We start from the raw sequence: 18,541 nt of genomic DNA, 5'->3' as shown, positions 1-18,541 counted from the left end.
GAAACGGCATTTAAATCAGGCCCTAGTCCCATGAGCAGTGGCGAAGAGTCCAGCCAGTCTCTACGCTGGAGGGTGCCAGTGTCTCAGGCTGGAAGGACCCTCTGGCCGGGCATCCTGGGCTCTTCCCTTTCTCCTCACCTCCATCCATCCACAAGTCCCGTCAGTTCTCCTCCAAGGTACCTCCCAGCTCCCTCCACGTCTCCGCATCCCCACAGCCACCACTGGGCTCAGGCCACTCACAGCCCATCCCTGGCCGACTGGAGAAGCCACTTCCCCGGCCCCCCACACCAGTCCCACCCCTCCTATATTGCTCTATACAACAGCCAGCTGGATTCCTCTAAACTGTCCTATCCCATCAGGCTTCTGCCCCCAAAATCCCCCATCACATGCAGAGTGAAGCTAAACTTGTTGCAGTGCCCTGCTGAGTGACTGGGCCCTGCCTGCCTCTGGGGTCTCACCGGATACCACTCTCCCCTCACCTTCTGCCCTCCAACCACACCCGCCTTTGCTCTGTTAAACACATCTTTCCTCTGCTAAAACATTCCCCCCAAGTCCTGTGGCTGCTGCCGCCTCACTCTCCAGCCAAGCTCCTACAGGTGCTCAGAGGGGCTTCCCTGATGGCTAAACCGTCCCTCCCCAGTCCCATGGCCCTCCTCACTCTCTGACAAGGTCTCGTGTGTTTAAATATGAGCTCCAGGAGAGCAGGGGCCTTCTGTTCTGCTGGTGCATAGCACGTGCTTGGAAACCACAGACTGAATGAGTGAATGAATGAATGAATGGCGGAAATAGCATCTGCCGCCTCACGTGTTGCCCGGGATGGCCCTCCTCCCTTCTCCCCTCCCTCTGTCCTTCCAGCGGACTGTGCTCAGCTCACTCGACTGGTCAGCCCTGGGACCTTCCCCTGGGAGCCTGCCCAGGTTCCCCCACGCTGGCTACCGCCGTCTCCTCCCTGTCTTACAGCCCCACTGAGGCTGTCCTTAAGAGGGCCACAACCCTGTTTTTCCCTGTGTAGCCCCGCAGTCCAGAGCCCCTGGCCCTTGCTGGCCAGAAATGACCTATGAGTACAGAACAGAGAAGACTTGGTAGTGGCATGGCCCAACCCTCTGTTATAGATGGACAGACAGGCCCAGAGAAGTTGGGTGGCCTGCTCAGGGTCACGCAGCAAGTTAACATAGAACAAGAACATGGCTGCCCCTGACACTCTGCCCGAGGAACCCCACCCCCACGCCTTCCTTGCTCACGCTCGAGTGGTCTGTCAGCGCTCCCTTGTCGTGTGGCCCCCAAACTCCTCACCCAGGCACATGAGCCTCCACAGAGTCTCACCCTGCTCACTTCCCCTCTTGTTTTTCTCCCCTGGTGCCTCTGATCCACCCAGAGTAAAGTACTTTGATTTCTCAAAAGCCCCCGATGGGCCGTCACACACTGCTCTCTCTGTCCAGTTCTTCCTGTCCACACCCCCCTCCCTGCCCCGCCTGGCTCACTTCCCCTCATTCTTGGAGACCCAGACTGCTCTGCTGAGAGGCCTTCCCTGACTGTATCCCCCTTCTCAGGCGCGGAGTGGTGCCTCTTCTGGCCGCCTCAAGAATCCCAGTTAACACAACGCCCCTCCTCCGGGCTGTGAGCTTCTCCCGCGAGGGTCTGTCTTGTGCCCTCAGTGCCTGGTGGCATTGGGCACGTGATAGAGGTGCCTCATCAATGGCTGTTCAGGGACTGACTGAATGACCAGGGTGCCCAGCTGCCACCTGGGCGTGCTGCCAGGGGGCTCGCTCTCAGAGCTTCTCTGTCTGTACCTGCAGCTCTGGTAGACTGCTTTCTATCTCCCTCCACCTCAGCAGTGGTGGCCGCCCGTCTGTGTACCCAGGCCCCTCTCATACCCTTTTCCCCCATCCGATTTGAAATCCCTAAAGTGTTTGGGTCCTCTGGGTGAGTGACATTTGCCTGCCAGGGTGACATTTAAAAAGGGGACCTGAGGAAGGAACAGTGCTCGCTGCGAGGAAGTAAAGTACTCGTGGTGGAGTGACAGGCTGAGGAGCCTTCCAGCAGGCCCCGCAGTGAGCAGTTTGCACAGGCAGGTGTGGGCCGTGCTCAGTCCCACAGACTCACCGAGGGAGCAGAAATAGAGAGATTCTGATCCTGCAGGCCCGGGATGGGGCCCTGGAGGCTCTGTATGCTGAAAGCTCTCAGGAAACTGATGCACAGCCAGGGCAAGGGAAGGGGGGCCCCAGCCTTGGCCTGTCCCAAAGGCTTGGCCGCCCAGCCTCCAGGGCTGTGGCCTGGTCATGCTCGTTAGCACTCCCCGAGCATGTCGTGTGCAAACCTGTGTCTTTCCGGATAGTTCCTTCTGTGGGGAGAACAAATGTTTCCTTCCTTTGTCTGATAGAGATAAACAACAGGCACGGTGGGAAGAAATATGAGTGCACTGCCCAGCAGTGTGTGACCATGAAACCTTCTGGGATCATGCTCAGAAACTTGCCCCATGGGAGTCACCAGGGTGCTGGTTGGAGGGGAAAGTGCTCCAGGCCAGGAGGGAGCTGGGACTGGCACAGAGGAAGCAATTCCCCTGGCTGAGCCATTCCCACGTACCAGAGGACCAAGTACAGGCAGAGGTGTAACCATCCTTCCTTCATAGATCAGGAAGCGGAGGCTGAGAGAGATTAAATGCCTCCCCAAGGTCCCACAGGAAGGAAATGGCAGAGCAGATTACTGGGGAATCTGACGAGAAGGTTCCTGCTGGTCAGGGCCGGAGGCTCAGGGCCACATAGGGCATCAGAAGCTGGGAAATGTGCCCGAAGTGCAGTCTGGTTTGTCAGGCTTCTGGAGGGCCAGAAGGACCCTCTAGGACTGAGCCTTTGCTACAGGCACCAAACCAGGAGAGGAAGGAGCCTTGGGGTGGGCGTCCGCGTTCTGCCTGCATCACTCACTACCACCAACACCCACTGCCCAGGACGGCTGTGAGGCCAGGTGAGGCCCTGTCGATGGCAGCCCTCTAAGGAGTGCTCCTTCATGGGCAGAAGTTATGTTTAGTGGCAGGGACACTGGCTCCCTCCACCACTTGATCTCAGGCAAATCAGTTCACCTCTCTGAGCCTCAGTTTTCTCCTCCATGCTGTGTCATGCACCTGGTCACCCCTCCAGGTTGCTGTGTGGACCGCATGGAGCTCGGTGCAGGGGGGTGCATGTGAAGGGCTTAGCCTAGGGCTGCAGAGGCAGAAGCCCTCTAGGGAGTGGCTGGACTGGCCGGGACACAGCACAGTGAAACAGCCACGGCCTCCTTCCCAGCTCCTGATGCAGGCCACACCCTGGTACTCTCCTGAGCTGGCCTAGTTGGATGCCCTTTTCTGTCTTATAAGGACAACTTCCGTTCGCTGAGCACCTGTTACATGCTGGGCCTTCATTTCCCTCCACCTCTGGAGAACCTGCACAAATGTCCTGACCCTTCGCCTGATGCCTTTAGCTCCATCCTGGCCTTTAGTTGACTTCAATCATACTAGTAATACCGCATGCATTTTCTTTGTAAGAATTAAAATGTTACAGACAAGACTAAGGTTCCCTTTGGCTACCACCAACACAGTCCAGTTCCCCCAGGCTTATCCACCGTTACCACTTTGGCTGGGCCCTTCCAGACCTCCTTCTATGCTTTATGTTTGTGTACATGCTCCTCTTCCTCTCCTCTCCAGAAGGACAGGCAGAGGCGGGCGCCCCAGACAAGGAAGCTAGCAACCAGCCTGCGAGCAGCGACGGGACCACCTCGTCTTGAGTCTGACCTTGCCCAGGGAAGCTGGACGAGACACCTGCTGCGGATGGGGAGCCCTGGCACTGGCCCGGCAGCCTCTTCTCTGAGCTCTGTGTCCCCGGCAAACCAGCCCAGACTGAAAGGCACTCCCGGGGCCGTTGTGGCCCCTACCCTGGGAAGGCCCTCTGCCCGCACCCACAGGCTCCACGCTCCACCATCTCCTCACCATGGCCTGATACACTTTCAAGACGGTAACCACAGGCTGTTCTTTATTCAGCGGGCACGGGGACTCAGGGGCTGGGCCCTGCCCACCTGGGTAAGCAGCCCACCCGAGAACGCTCCTCTCACAGGCGTCCTGGGCAGGGACCACGTCCCAGCTCTGCCCCCTCTTCAACCCTAACCGTCTGGGTCAAGACCTTCTTATCCTTTTTTTAAAAAACACTTTTAAACTTTTTAAAAACTTTAAACTTTTTTTCAGCAGAGAGGGAGCTGACAATTCACTTTTTTTTTTGGAAACCATGGTAAGCTAAACTCTTTGACCATCTATGCAGCTCTGAGGTTCCCTCATGGAGCTTCACAGATCATTTTTAGGGAAGGGATTTTGTGCTCAAAACTATCAACTCTTTGCCCTTTCTACCAAGATAAGTGACACCTAGGACCCAGGAAATAAATGCTGATGATTTGTGTGACTGGTTTAAGATGATGATTTCTCCTTTAAACAGCACACCAGGGGCTGGGCCTTGTTTTCCCCAAGTCCACAGTTAGCTGGGACGCATTGCTGCCCCAGGCGTCCATGGAATGAAGTACCTGAGAAGATGCTGGTGTTCCGCAGAGGTTGGCGCCACTCCTTAGGGCCCAGTGTCTGATGAATCTTCCATCTCCCCCCCTCACCCCAGTCCACAGCTTCAGGAACCCAAAAGGAAGGTTTTCCCCTTAAAACTTAGAGTAGGAGGGGCTAAGAGTTCAGGGAACATTTAAGCTGACCACTTTCAAGAGAAGGCTTATTTCTTCTGGAGGGAGGGGAGGCTGTAGGCCCCTCTTAGCCCCCAGCAGTGAAAGCTCTGGCCTCCCAGTCACAGTCCTCACGGGGCTCTCGGGGCCCTGCCATCAGGCGGGCTGCCCAAGTCTGGGAGTCCCCAAGGCTCCCTCTAGTCTCACTTCACCCAGGACCACAGCACCTCACACCATGTGCTACACGACACCAGACAGTGGCTTCTTTATTGAGCACCAGACTTCCAGCCATGAGTCACCATAGGAGGAGAGTTTCAGAGTTATCTAGGCCCTGGCCCTGAGCTGGGCACAGAATCAGAGGAGAGGTGTGGCCGTGCCGAGGTATGCGTGTGTAGAGAGACAGGGACACAGCCTTCAAGAGCATCGGTAGCTGAGTATGGAAATCATAGTCTTCCCGGAAGGAGTACAGGTAAGAGTGTCGCTTGACCCCACAGAGTTGTGAAGACTCCATCCACGGGGTAAGGGCACGGAGAGGCAGCCATGACGTCTTCAGTTCTTCCCGGCTTGCCAGATCAGAGAAGCAGAAAGATTAGGCAACTGGTAGCACCCAGGATGTGAAAAAAAAAATCACAGAACATCAGAACCAGAGAAGAATCCCCTTCTACAGATGAGGAGACTGAGGCTTAGAGCAAAGGAATGCCTTGCCAAGGCCACACAGGAAGGAAGGAGCAGAACAGAGCTGGGACCTGGGCCCAACTCCCTGCCCTTGGCTTTGCGTGGCCATGAAGATGCCCCAAGTGGCCAAGACTTTTTGTACTAGGCTTCAGAAAGTCTCCCCTTTAGCCTCTAGACAGCATTATACAGAAAATAAGCCATCTAACAAGAAGCTGTCACCAGCCAGGGCCCTGTAACCAGGGAGTCATCACATATCCATGGGTGCTGCCCAAGAAAGGAAGGGAGGGCATATTGCTAGGAGTCCTGCAGAAAGCCAGGCTGGATCCAGGGCAAGTGAACGGCCCTGAAGCTCAGACAGAATGTACCTGCAGTGGCCGAAGATGGCATCCCATAGGCTTTATAGAGCAGCTCAAGAAGCTCCCTCTTCTCATCTTCTGGGAGGAAACTGGACTTTGCTGCATTGATATTCTGGAAGGGCCAGCATGGCAGACAACATGGAACCAGAGAACACAGAAGGGAACCCGTGGCAATCTAGTGATGGCCCATCCTCTTTGTTAAATATGGGCAATTAAGCTCAGAGGGAGAAGGACTTGTCCAAGGTCACACGGCAGCAAGTGACAGAGCAGACACCATGAGGTTCTGTGTTCTCATAGTGGCCCTTCATGATAGAAGGAAACTGGAGAAACCTTTGAGAGGGTGGCATGTGTGGGGCCAGACACTCCTGCACAGACAGACTCAGGGTATGGTAACCCCTAAAACCAAGGGCTCAGCCTGATCTGTGAATGGCCTGAAAAGTGTGTGCAAAATTTTAATAGCTGGGCACACCTTTCTGGGGAGAGTGTTGACACTTTGAGGGTACTCAACCCAAGCAAAGGATAAAAAACCTAGTCCTAGGTCAGGACGTCAGCCAAAGATGTCTTCTCTGTGGAAGGCGTCTAACTCTCCATCTGGCTTGGCCTGTTGAGGCCAACTCACTCGTCTCCAGAGGTTCCAGGCCCTGGACAGGGCTTGCAGGCCTCGCACACTCCCAGGGCCCAGAGTCAGGGCTGACAGGGCTCACACCCACTCACCAGTCTCTTGAACTCCTCTTCGGTAAAGCCCATGTCCCGTTTGGTCATCTGGTAATCAGTATCCAGGGTGGACTTGAAGACAAGTGGGTCATCCGTGTTGAGCGAGTAGTTAGCCTGGTCATTTTTGAACCTGGATATAGGGCGGGGGGAGAGAGGGAGAAGAGTCTCCCTTTACTCTTCTGTATACAGTCACTGTACACCGACTTCCACACTCCTCTGAGCCTCGTGGCATCCTTAGATAGACCTGGAAGATCTCCTCATTGTACAGAGGAAGAAACAAATCCAGAGAATGCGGGTGACTTGTCCAAGAGCACATAACTAGCAACTCCAGACTCAAACCCATCCAGCCAGGCCAGAGCCAGGCAAAGGCAGACGAGGAGCCAGGTGGAATGGGGGCTTGGGGAGGCCACAAAAGCAACGCCCTCCTCCAGCCAGCCTTCCCCTTCACGGCCAACATTCTGGGAGAGTTATCTGCACCCTACTCCTGTCATCGTCAATCCCACTGGGACCCAGCTCTTGAGACACACCATGGAAACTGTTCTTGGCTCCATCCCCAACTACCGTCTTGTTAAATCCAATGGACCTTTCCTAGCTCATACCTCACTCAACTCGGGTAGCAAAATTTTCCACTGTTGACTATTCCTAGAACCTTTTTCATCAATTTCTTGGACATCACACTTGGCTCTCTTCCACCTGTCTCTTCCGCCTGTCCCTTAAGTGTCACTATCCTTCTGGGTTCTAGCCTAGGCCTTCTTGCCCCTTGTCTCCTGAGGCCATCCCTTCTCCTTCAACCACCATATCTGTGCAGATGACTCGAATTTTTCTCCAGCCCATGGGCTGTATCCCCATGTGCCTCCAAGAACTTCCACTTGGACAGCTCAGAGGTACTGCACATTCCACGTTCCTAGAGCAGGACTTACACCTCCTGTAATCAGAGTGTCAGAGCCTGAGCTCTTTCCCTTCTCATAAGCTTGGCAGATGGACCAGTGCTGGTCTGACCATGGTCACCCCAGGTTCTTGCTGTCCTTATGCTGTGTCAGAGAAAGGCTGCTTAGCCCTCCTGAGGCCTGATGCCACGCCCAGGGCTCAGTCATAGGACAGCCTGAAGAAGGGCCAAGGCCTCCTAGACAGACTGCAGGGTGGGACCAGGGTAGAGTGGGACAGACCCTCTAGGGGAAAGCTTCAAGATGGTGCTCGGGGCAATGCCCATAGGTCCCAGGAGCAGAGACCATGTGAGCAGGAGGGACTCATCTTCCCCATGCCAAGGAGGCAGAATCTAGAGTGTGGAAGCTTCCCTTGGGGTAGCAGGACATTCTGCTATAGCTGAATGAGCTATAGGCCCCCAGCTCTATTATCTAGTAGCTGGGTGATGTCGGTCACCTTAACCTTGCCTGCTTCCCAAGGATTTGAAGAGATTTCGCATCCCGAGGCCTAGCCTCGGCATTTCCTTCCCACCCTTGGCTTTCCTAGTACAAAACTGAAAGGGGCCCCGGGAAACAGGCCTCACCGAACGACCGCGTGCTCCGTGTCCGGCTTCCAGGCGCGTGTGAGGTAGCTGGACCAGGGGCAGACCTGGGAGAGCAGGCGTGTGGCTGGCACGGACACTCCCAGGCCATGCCAACCCCTCCCCTACGCCCTGGCGCTGGCGCCCCCTGCTCTGGCACCGTTCTTGCCACGGTCACCCTGGCCGCCTTGCTGCTGAATCCCACGAACGGCAGTCCTGCCCTTCCTCCACCACCTCGCTGCCCTAATGCCCACTCCCGCCATGGCTTGCCCTGCTCCTTCAGCTCCTGGGACCCTCTCCTGGCATTCCACCTCTCTAAACGCCCCCTCCCTGGCCCCCTCACCTCAAAGTGCATGTTTTCCTGCCGCAGCCTCTCGTAAAGGGCCTCGTCCTCCAGGGTGTCGTAGCCATGCCCCACCCTCTCCGCCTTAAGTATATCCACAGCCTGCAGAGAAGCAGAGTGGAGCCCAGTACGGGGTGGGGGAGGAAGCGGGGAGAAGGGCCCCACGGCCAGCCCAGCGTCCTCACCTCTCTCACCGCCTCCGCGGAGCCCACCTCCCCGGCGTGGACTGTGCGGTGAATGCCACTCTTCACAGCTTCCTGCAAGGGCAAGCGCCAGGTCGCGGGCAGTCCGGGGAGGCCCCCACGGGCCCTGCCTTCACTGCACTTTGGGTGTGGAGTTTGGGCAGGCTTGAACCATGGCCACAGTCTGGCCGGCCTGCTTCAAGATGGGAAAGTCTGGTCTTTTATTTTCTTATTGTTATGTAAATGGTAGCTGTCATTTATTAGATAGGTATGTGTTAGGCACTCTACGAAATGGTTTGTGTATATTATCTAATATTCATAGCTATTATAATCCTTATTTTACAGCGGGGGACACTGAGGCTCAGGAAAATTAAGTAACATGACCAAGGGCAAACAGCTGGGAAGTGGGGAGCCAAGCTCTGAACCTGGGCAGTGAGACTCCAGAGCCCCCGTCTTAACCCCATGCTGCACCCTTTCACGGGAAGGGCATCATCAGGCTTCGAGATGTCTGCTCCAACTTGTTATCCCAGCAGATGAAACGGAGGCCCAGAGAAGAGACCATCTTGCGCAAGGTCACACAGCTCACCATAGGCAGAAACAGCTCAAATGCAGGACTCGCAATACCAAGTGGGGTCTTTATACCAAATTTCCAGTTTCTAAAGTTGCCAAACCCAACTAAGACACACTTGGGAACCCAGAATGCCTCACACTCCCCAGTCTGTGTGACTTCTCCCTCCTGTGGGTGGAGACAAGCTCACCCAGTGCCAGCCTCTCCTCCCCTTAGGACCCACCTCGTAGGCTTTCACGTGTCCTGGGAAGAGGCTGCTTCCTTCAATGGTCTCGTCTCCAGCCAGGTCTATGGCCACCACGGTCTGCTGCTGGTACTTCTTACAGAGCTCCAACACCTCGGGGGACCAGTCTGCAGGAGAGATGCCCACCTGTCAGCAGCATCGAGGAGAGACATCCCTCCAGCTCTCCTGCTGGCTGGCCCACCCACTCACCCCTACCCACCACCCGAGGCCAGCTCAAGACAGAGGGCCCAATGTCTTCCAACCTGACTGCCATGGCCTAACTACACGGCTCTCAGCAAACTGCTCTGACCAGGGCCTTGTTTCTCCCCGTCTCGGGAACACCACCCACTACCACACAGGGTCATGGCAAGTCTCTGCCAATGCCAGTGTGAAAAGGACCAGGGTCAGGGCGTGGGCTCAGTAAGGGACACATGGGCGTTCTCACACTTGATCCCCACGACAACCCTCAAGGTGGGCTTACTCCCACCTAGCAGATGAGGAGGTGGAGGCCCATACCGTTTAACATTTAAATCTAAAACATAACTCACACTGGTGTTGCTAAATGTATTGCTAATGGACTATGGACCCTTAACCAATAACGTTATCATGAAATGTTTAAAAAGAACGAATAGTCACAGGCTTTGGAACCAGATGGCCCTGGGTTCAAATCTGGACTTCGTGCCTTCCTGATTGAGGAACAAGAGGCTTCACGCCTCTCTGCCTCAGTTTCCTCATCTGTCAACTGGGGATAAACAATGGTGGTCCTACCGCATGGGCTGCTGCCAGGACTGAGAAAATACAGGCAAGTCACCTGGCACAAGCAGGCCCTAAAGGGGGCATTCGCCCTTTCCTTTGGGTCTCACTACTCCTCAGAGCGGAGAATGAGGTAAGCACAGTCACCTTCGTGACAATGCGTGTCTGAGGTCCAGAGAGGTGCTGTGACTTGCCCAAGGTCACACAGTGAGGCTCTGCCCCTTGGAAGCTCAAGCCCTAGAGATCTGATCAGTGTCTGTCACAAGGGAGACCCCTCAGAAATCCCAGAAATCAGACCTAGGATGAGGCCTGGCCCACAGGGTCTCAAGGGAGGACCATGGGCTTAGATTTTTTCCTACTTTTCAGGCTCCTCTGGTTTTGAGCCTCCTGCAGGTCACGTGACTGTCAGGCCCCTGTCTCCCTAGGGAGAGAAGTCTCTGTTGCCAGGAAGTTCTGAGCCTGCCCAGGGAGGCTGTGATGGCTTCAGGAAGCCCCAAGGCCTGCTGATGGGCTCCAGGGATACCATGGGGTGGTGGGGGCACGGGGGAGAACCAGGTCCAGCCCCAGTGCCAGGCCAGGAGGTTGGGGTCATTGTCAGATGGGCAGGGCAGGGCCAAGGTCATACTCACTGGGCTGGTCGCGCATGCAGCACAGGATGGACCGCACCTTCACCCCAAAGTCTCTCTCTCCCTCCTGTAGGCCCTGGCTCACTAGGGCCACCACCTCATCCGGGGTGAGGTCCCCTCTGTGTGGGGAGAGGAGTAGGGATGGGCCTGAGACAAAGGAAGGTCTAAAGGACAGCCCTGGGACTAACACAGAGGATGGGGGAGGGGGAGGAAGGGAAGGAGGGAGGGGAAGAAAGGGAAGGAGTGAAGGGAAGGGGGGAAGGAGGGAGGGAACAAGGAGGGGAGGGAAGGAGGAGGGAAGGGGAGGGAAGGAGGGAAGGGAAGGAGGGGAGAGGGAGGAGAGGAGGGGGAGGGGAGAGGGAGGAGAGGAGGGGGAGGGGAGGGAAAGAGGGAAGGGGGAGGGAAGGTAAGGGGGAAGGGAAGGGGAGGGAGAGGGAGGGAAGAGAAGGAGAGGAGGGAAGGGGCGGGAAGGGGAGGGAAGGAGGGAAGGGGGAGGGAAGGAGGGAAGGGGGAGAGAAGGAGGGAAGGGGGAGGGAAGGAGGGAAGGGAAGGAGGGAAGGGGGCAGGGAAGGGAAGATGGGAAGGGGGAGGGAAGGGAAGGAGAGAAGGGAGGAAGGGAAGGGGAGGGAGAGGGAAGGAAGGGAAGGGGAGGGGGAGGGAGGGAAGGGAAGGGGGGAGGGAAGGGGGGAGGGAAGAGAAGAAGGGGAGGGGAGGGAAGGGGGGAGGGCTGGTAAGGTGAGACCAGGTCACATGACTCTCGGATGCACAGAAGCCGATGACAAGTCTTGTGAGAAGGGGAGCAAAGGGGCTTCCTCGAGGGGATGCACTCCCACTCCAGCAGAGACTGCCAGAAGCTCACCCACACCCCTCCTCTCCTCTCCTTCCCAGGCAGCTGCTGGACTACATTGCCCGGTCTCCCCCACAAATTCGTGTGGCCACAAGACCCAGCTGTGGTGACTGAATGTGGGCTCAAGTGATGTGTACCCCTTCTGAGCCTGGTGCCTCAAAACCCCAAACACTCCTTAATCCTCTCTTCCTCTTCTGAATGGCTGGAATAAAAATGACCCCCAGGGCGACCTTGAGACCCACATATTGTAGATTTAGCCTGAGTCCAAGAAGGAGTGGAGAGTTGCCATCCACCCAGAATTGTTACCTGAGCGAGAACTCTATTTCTGACTTACTTGCCTGGGGAGAGGGTGGGGAGAGGAGGAAGAGGAGTCTTCCAGGAGAAGCCCCCTCCCCTAGTAACCCACTGTCTCGGAGGAAAGACTGAGGAAGATGGCCCCAAGCCCTAGCACACCCCCTTCCAGCTTCCTTGGAACTGCCTGGGCACTTGCAGACCTGGAAAGGATGTCCCAGTGTGTGTGTGTGGGTGGGTGAGGGTGTTAGACCCAGCCGTCCCCCCAGATGGAGAGCACTGCTAAGCTGGGGCCTGGTCTGATTCTCGCTTGTCCACATGTATGAGAGCCATGGCTAGAAGTGGGGCAGGGTGGTTGGGGAATACCAGTTAGAGATCCCTGGGGTCCAGGCAGGGGGCAGGAATGGGCCAGACCCCCTTCAGCTGCAGGGTCAGAGCAGGACCCCTGGAAGTCAGTGGATAAGCAGATTAATGTTGCCAGACTGCAGGCCTGTGTCTAGAACTAGGGCTGGCAAGACGCAGCCAAATGCTCTTGCCCAAGGTAGAACATAAGCCCAGGTGGGGGGCGGGAACCACATCTCTCATGACTGAGTTAAGCCCATCTTTCTGAGGGCATGGACCATGTAGGGGGCAAAATCAAAGTCTTGTGTCAGGGCCTCCTGACAGTCTGTCCCTCAGGTCTCAGGATGGACCACTCTCTACAGCCTCAGCACAACTCCTCCAGGGGGTCACTCACTCAGCCTGGTTCCAGAAGATCGGCTCCACTTTCGAGTTGGCCAGCAGATGCGGACTGTAGCGCACCTCCACATACACCACGCCCTCCTTGGCCTTCATCTCAACAAACTCGTAGGCAATCCTCTTGATGGCCTCCCGGGAGCCCCTGGGAAGGGAAGAGAAGAGCTGGGGACAACCTTCCCCAAGAGTCTATAGTCTCTCCTTGGGAGCTGTAGGAGCAACAAGGCTGTCCCCAACCCTTGGCAGATTAAAGCCACTTCTGGCCCCCAATCCTTCATCCCCAGCCCCAAGCTCTGGGCAGCCTCTGGAGAAGATCCTAGAAGCACAGCAAGTCCTGGCAGCTCTGCTTCCAAACCATATGCCAGTTCTCACCCTTCCACACTGGTTCCAACCACCTTCTCTCTAACTGGCCCCCCATCTCCACAATTGCCTCTAACCCTGCTCTCCGCCCAGCAGCCAGAGCAAACTCTTAAAAATCTAAGCATATTGCGCCTCCACTCTGAACCCTAATGGCTCCCCACCACCTAGAGTGGAACCCCAACTCCGTTGCCCAGCCCACAGGCCTAGACAATCCAGCCCTGCCCACCTCCCTAGCACCTTCCAGCTCACTCATTCCATGAGGCCACCAGAGCCGCCTTTCTGTCCCAGGAAAGTCAGGCTTGTCCCCATGTCAGGGCCTCTGTGTTTGCAGCTCCCCTGGCCTGCATGTTTTTCCCCCAAATTGTCCTGTCTTCTTCGCCTCCCTCCGTTTAGATCCCAGCTCCAGCATCACCTCCTCAGAGAGGCCTTCCCGGACCACCTTATCTTAAAGCGGCCCCTCCACCATTCTCTACCCTTTCCCCCAGGGCTTTCGTTTTCTTAGTGGCCCTCATCACCAGTGACGTTACATATCACATGGGTTTCTTTATTGGCTGATTTTGCATCTCCCCTACTAGAATGTAGCCTATGTGAGGCAAGGACCCCCCATCCGTCTTGTGGTGGCTATGACCCCTGAGCCCAGGACAGAACCCAGGATGTGGTCGCCAAATATTTGTTGAGTGATGGATGTAGGCCAGGAGGGAATAGAAATAAGAGAAAAGGACACACAGTAGCAACAAAAACAAAAATAGGCAAGTGGGATTGCATGAAACTAAAAAGCTTCTGCACAGCAAAGGAAACAATCGACAGAGTGAAAAGGCAACCTTTAGGGGAAAATATTTGTAAACCATCTATCTGATAACGGGTTAATATCCAAAATATATAAGGAACTCAATGGCAAAAAACTAAATAATCTGATTAAGAAATGGGCAAAGGCCCTGAGAATAGACATTTCTTAAGAGAAGACACCCAGTGACCAACAGGAATATGAGACCGTGCTCAATCATCAGGGAAATGCAAATCAACCACAATGAGATATCACCTCACACCTGTCAGAATGGCTATTATCAAAAAGACAAGAGATAACAAGTGTTGGTGAGGATGTGGAGAAAGGGGACCCCTTGTGTACTGTTGGTAGGAAAGTGAACTGGTGTAGCCACTATGGAAAACAGTCTGGAGGTTCCTCAAAAAATTTAAAAAAGAACTACCATACACTCTAGCAATCCCACTTTTGGGTATATATCCAAAAGAAATGACATCAGGATCTTGAAGTTATCTGCACTCTCATGTTCACTGCAGTATTATTCACAGTGGCTGAGATGTAGAAACAACCTAAGTATCCGTTAACAAATGAATGGATAAAGAAAATATGATACACACACACACGTGGGAACACTGTTCAGCCCTTCCTGCCGTTTGCACCAACATAGCTGGACCTGGAGGACATTATGCTAAGTGAAATAAACCAGACACAGAAAGACAAATACTGTCTGATCTCACTTATAAATGGAATCTAAAATAGTCAAACTCATAAAAGCGGAGAATAGAGTGGTGGTTGCCAGGGGCTGCAGGGAGAGGGAAACAGGGAGAGGCTTGTCAAAGTGTATGAACTTTCAGTTACACAAGATGAGTAAGTTCATGAGATCTACTGCATGCTGACTCTAGTTAACAATACTGTAGTGTATACTTGAACTTGCTAAGAGGGTAGATCTTAAGCGTTCTCACCACACACACAAGGTAACCACGTGACGTGACGGATATTAACCAGCTTGATTGTGATCATTTCAGTGTATATGTATATCAAAGCATCAAGTTGTACACCTTAGATATATACAGTTTCTATTTGTCAATTATACCCCAATAAAACTGAAAAAGAGAGAGAAAAGCACACAGATGGACAACCCAGAGGGAACTCTGAGTTGAGGGAGACCTGGGACTCAGACTTTTAATAAAGCCTGAGTGGTTTCCCACTAAGTGGTTTCCCTAAATGTGGTTCCCACATTTATTTGCTGTGTGACTCCTGGTCCGTTAGTCACCCTCTCTGACACCTACATCAAAGGATTATTGTGAGGACAAATGAGTTAAACCACTTAAAACTCACCCAGGCCAGTGCTTGGAGCACAGCAGACAAATGCTCAAAGTATTTTAGTTGCTACTCCTGCGTGTTGGCTCCAGAGGCAAGACACAGATTAACCTGCAAGGGCTACCATGAGTGTTGATCAAATGACAGTGGGCCCTGCCTCGCTGGAAGTTTCCAAAACGAAGAGGAGAACGGAATGGTTACTAGGACACAGCGGTGTGAGGGAGGGCGTGCAAGTGCTCCGAGAGCACAGAGTGGGAAGAAAGTGCCCCGTGCTGGGGAACCAGCCTCCCAGGAGGAAGGTCATTAGAAGCACCCGTGCCGATGAGGATGAGGCAGCTGCAGCCTCTCCAGCGGGGAAAGTCCTGGGGGCGGGGTCAGGGCCTGGACTCTGGGCCTCAGCCCCACTGCAGGGCAGCTGGTGCCCACTCTCCTTCCCAGACACCTGTGGCCTGACCTTCCCCTTAGCTGTGAGGCTCAGTCATTCCACACTGTGGCTGGCACTGTCCCAAACAAGGTGACAAAAATCCCTGCTCTCAGGAGCCTACAGTCTAGCAAGAGAGACAGGCAAGTAAATAAGTAAAATATAAAATATACAGTAGGTCAGGTGGTGAAATGTTCTGTGGATACCAATAAAGCAGGGGAGGGGGTCCAGAAGAGTGAGTGGGAAGGGAGTGTGATTTTCAGTAGTACAGTCAGGGAAGGCATTTGAGCAGAGATGTGAACGAGGAGAGGAAGCAAGCCATGGGACATCTACCGGAACAGCATTCCAGGCAGGGGGCACAGCAAGCACAGAGGACCTGAGGTCAGGGGTGTGCTCAGTGTCCGAGGGGCCACAGGAGGCTGATGAGAGGAGAGAGGGGAGAGCAAAGGGGTGAGTGGCAGGAGATGAGGGCTCTCATCTGACACCTGTGGATGGTGGCAAGGGGGTGGGGAGGCCAGAGTCTCGCAGGCTGTGGCCCCAAGGCCAGGCAGCTCTGAAGGAAATGATGTCTAAGGGCCTGGCCAGTGCGGGCCTTCAGGAAGCTGGGCCTCTCCTGTCTTGTGTCCAGAGAGACAGGAGCTACCTCGGGGGTGGCGTGGGAGAGGAGCCTCTGCTGTACAGGACCGGCCTGGATGTACGTTCTGGTGGGGGTGTCGGGGGAGAGGCGGCAGGGAGGCAGCACGCCTGTGCCAGTGTGTCTGCTTACCAGGGCCAAGGATGGGGGCAGGCAGTGCCCTCCTGGCTGAGCCCCAAAGCTTCCAGCAAGAAGCCAGCAGCCTTGGCGCACATCATCCTTCCCCAGGACTCCTCATACCTGTCCTGCCACTTATCTAGCCAACAGCCTCCATCTGCCCACACACCCTCACTGGTCCTCCAACCACCCATGCTTGGCCCATCCTCCAAACCTTTCCTCAGGCCTAACCCTCCGGACAATATCACACCCTCTCCATCCCAAGGCCCAGTCCACACTTCCTCCTCCAGGCAGCCTTCCCTGACTGCTCCCAGCCCCTCGACCTCTTTCCCCTCCTGAGCTCCTGCAGCACTGACTGCCAAGGCCCGATGCTCGCCTGCCTTGGGAAACTGCCTCGTGCCAGGAAGCTCGAGGTGGCACTGGGGCAAGAATCTGGGCTCCACTCCTTGCCAGCTGTGTGGTCCCAGGCAAGCTCCTTCACTTCTGTGAGCCTTGATTTCCTCCTCTGCAAATGAGGAGTGTGTCCACTTGGCAAGCCTGCTGACAACTACGAGAAGTATAATTCTGTGAGCTCTAAGTCTATTATATTCTCCTATACATAAGAGATATTCTGTGATTAAAAAATGGAAGGAATGAGGGGTAATATGAAAGCAGTAGTGCCAGGCTGTCAACAAAGGACGCAACTGTCGTCACAGTAAGAGGGGCTTGCTGAGAACAGTGTCTGTTCCAAACCCCAGCCCTCGGAGGAAGGTAGGACCACAAGCCCATTGTCGAGATGAGAGAACTGAGGCCCAGAGAAGGGAAATGTGCCCAACCACACAGCTATTTCTGATAGCTGAGTCTGATACTAGGATCTGTGTTCTCAGCTCCACATTCTGTCACTTCTCTGTAGAAGTTGAAGGAATTTCAGTCCATCACACCTACTTTCCAGAAAGGAAAACCGATGTCCAAAGGCATAGAGAGATTCGCTCAAATATACACAATAGTATATTGGTGAGAAGCAGAGCTGGGGTTTCAGAGCACCTGCTCCCACCCACGGGCTGAGGTGCAGGCCTGGGGCTGGCAGCCTCCCACAGGCAGAGGGACTAGCGCTGCCCAGGGCCTGGGGGTGGGCGACTCACGCGATAGCTGGCATGTAGTAGTTGAACTTGGCCAGGAATTCTGGGAGGCTGAGCGGCTCGTCCATGCCGATGATGTTCCGCAGCTCCTCAGCTGTGTCAGCAGGGAGGGGGACGCCCCTCTTCCTGGAGACAAAACAATGAGGGTGGTGGGCTGCCCCTGGGAAGGACCCAACAGACCCACGAGCCCAGCCTCCTCGGAAGAGCAAGGCAGGAGACAGGGATCTCTCCACCCAGCCCCTCCCAGTGGGCAGATGGGAAAACTGAGGCCCAGGGCATATAGAACCAGGACCAGAATCCTTCCAGCACCTCCTGTCCCCAAGACTACCACCAGCCAGCAAATCTCAGGGGGGACACACAGGGATTAAAGTTCATTTGTGCGTGTGAACACACACACACACACACACACACACACACACCCCTGGTGCCTGGGGACAGGGGAGGTGCCAGGAAAAGTGCACCACTTCCTCCTCAGCCCCAGGAGTGGGGAGAGCCGGCTGGTCCTATGCCAGGTCAGGGGTTATCAGGGGTATAACTGCAGCACGCCGTGCCCGGGACACGCGCTGGCGCCAGACCGCCCTCCTCTGCCCTCCCTCTGGCCCGCACATCAGAGAGCCCCGCCTAGCCCAGCGTGCCGGGAGAGAGCTGGGTGGCTTGGCCATCACCTCAGGGCTCTCTCCCCTTCCTGCCCACAGCCTCCCACATGGAGCTGGACCTCGGCCATCACTCGGGAAGGGCTTTCCCAGAACAGTCCTCTGACCTCGAGCCTCCTTCCTGCCATCAGCATCTCTGCCTCCCGCCCCCGGCCGGGGCAGCAGGCGCGGGGCTGGGCTGGCTCCCCCTCCTGCATGCTCCAGCCTCTGCTGCTCCTCCGGGCTTTTCCCTGATTCACGGGTCACCCTGGGCCTCAGTTTCCCCACTTTTAAGATAAAGGCACAGGTAAAGAACGCCCGACGCTGAAGAAGTGCTTCTACCATGAGGGACAAGAGACGAAAGGGACTCTGGGGAAATGAATGATGAGAGAACAGAAGACCCTAAAACAAACACCCTCAAGAGGACGAGAAGATGGTACATCCTTAAAACACCACCACCCCTTTTTAAAAAGGGGACATTCAGGGGCCGGCCCGGTGGCGCAAGCGGTTAAGTGCGCGCGCTCCGCTGCGGCGGCCCGGGGTTCGCTGGTTCGGATCCCGGGCGCGCACCGACGCACTGCTTGGTAAGCCATGCTGTGGCGGCGTCCCATATAAAGTGGAGGAAGATAGGCACAGATGTTAGCCCAGGGCCGTCTTCCTCAGCAAAAAAAGAGGAGGA

General features: G+C 55.3%; 2 protein-coding genes across 10 annotated transcripts in view; one reads left to right on the top strand and one right to left on the bottom strand.

The window, feature by feature from the left end:
* The window catches only part of PKIG (cAMP-dependent protein kinase inhibitor gamma), a 79,015-nt gene extending 74,597 nt beyond the window's left edge, over positions 1-4,418 (top strand). For 8 of the 9 annotated variants that reach the window (XM_058562645.1, XM_058562648.1, XM_058562638.1 and 5 more), the window contains one exon: positions 3,677-4,418. In XM_058562645.1, the coding sequence (XP_058418628.1) occupies positions 3,677-3,756 (80 nt within the window). In that variant the 3' untranslated portion in view covers positions 3,757-4,418. The remainder of the gene's footprint in view (positions 1-3,676) is intronic. The other variant, XM_058562639.1, reaches the window with a different exon arrangement.
* Positions 4,419-4,904: 486 nt separating this feature from the next.
* The window catches only part of ADA (adenosine deaminase), a 30,441-nt gene continuing 16,804 nt past the window's right edge, over positions 4,905-18,541 (bottom strand). Inside the window, exons 3-12 of the mRNA XM_058562637.1 lie at positions 17,234-17,356; positions 12,502-12,645; positions 10,631-10,746; positions 9,249-9,376; positions 8,461-8,532; positions 8,276-8,377; positions 7,936-8,000; positions 6,429-6,558; positions 5,724-5,826; positions 4,905-5,246 (exon numbers count right to left, since the gene is read on the bottom strand). Coding sequence (XP_058418620.1) covers positions 5,233-5,246; positions 5,724-5,826; positions 6,429-6,558; positions 7,936-8,000; positions 8,276-8,377; positions 8,461-8,532; positions 9,249-9,376; positions 10,631-10,746; positions 12,502-12,645; positions 17,234-17,356 — 997 coding nt within the window. The 3' untranslated portion in view covers positions 4,905-5,232. The remainder of the gene's footprint in view (positions 5,247-5,723; positions 5,827-6,428; positions 6,559-7,935; positions 8,001-8,275; positions 8,378-8,460; positions 8,533-9,248; positions 9,377-10,630; positions 10,747-12,501; positions 12,646-17,233; positions 17,357-18,541) is intronic.

Source organism: Diceros bicornis, chromosome 19 (assembly GCF_020826845.1).
Source record: "Diceros bicornis minor isolate mBicDic1 chromosome 19, mDicBic1.mat.cur, whole genome shotgun sequence".
NCBI lineage: Eukaryota > Metazoa > Chordata > Mammalia > Perissodactyla > Rhinocerotidae > Diceros > Diceros bicornis.
Note: the sequence above shows the minus strand (reverse complement) of the source record. Positions and strands in the feature narration are given on the sequence as shown.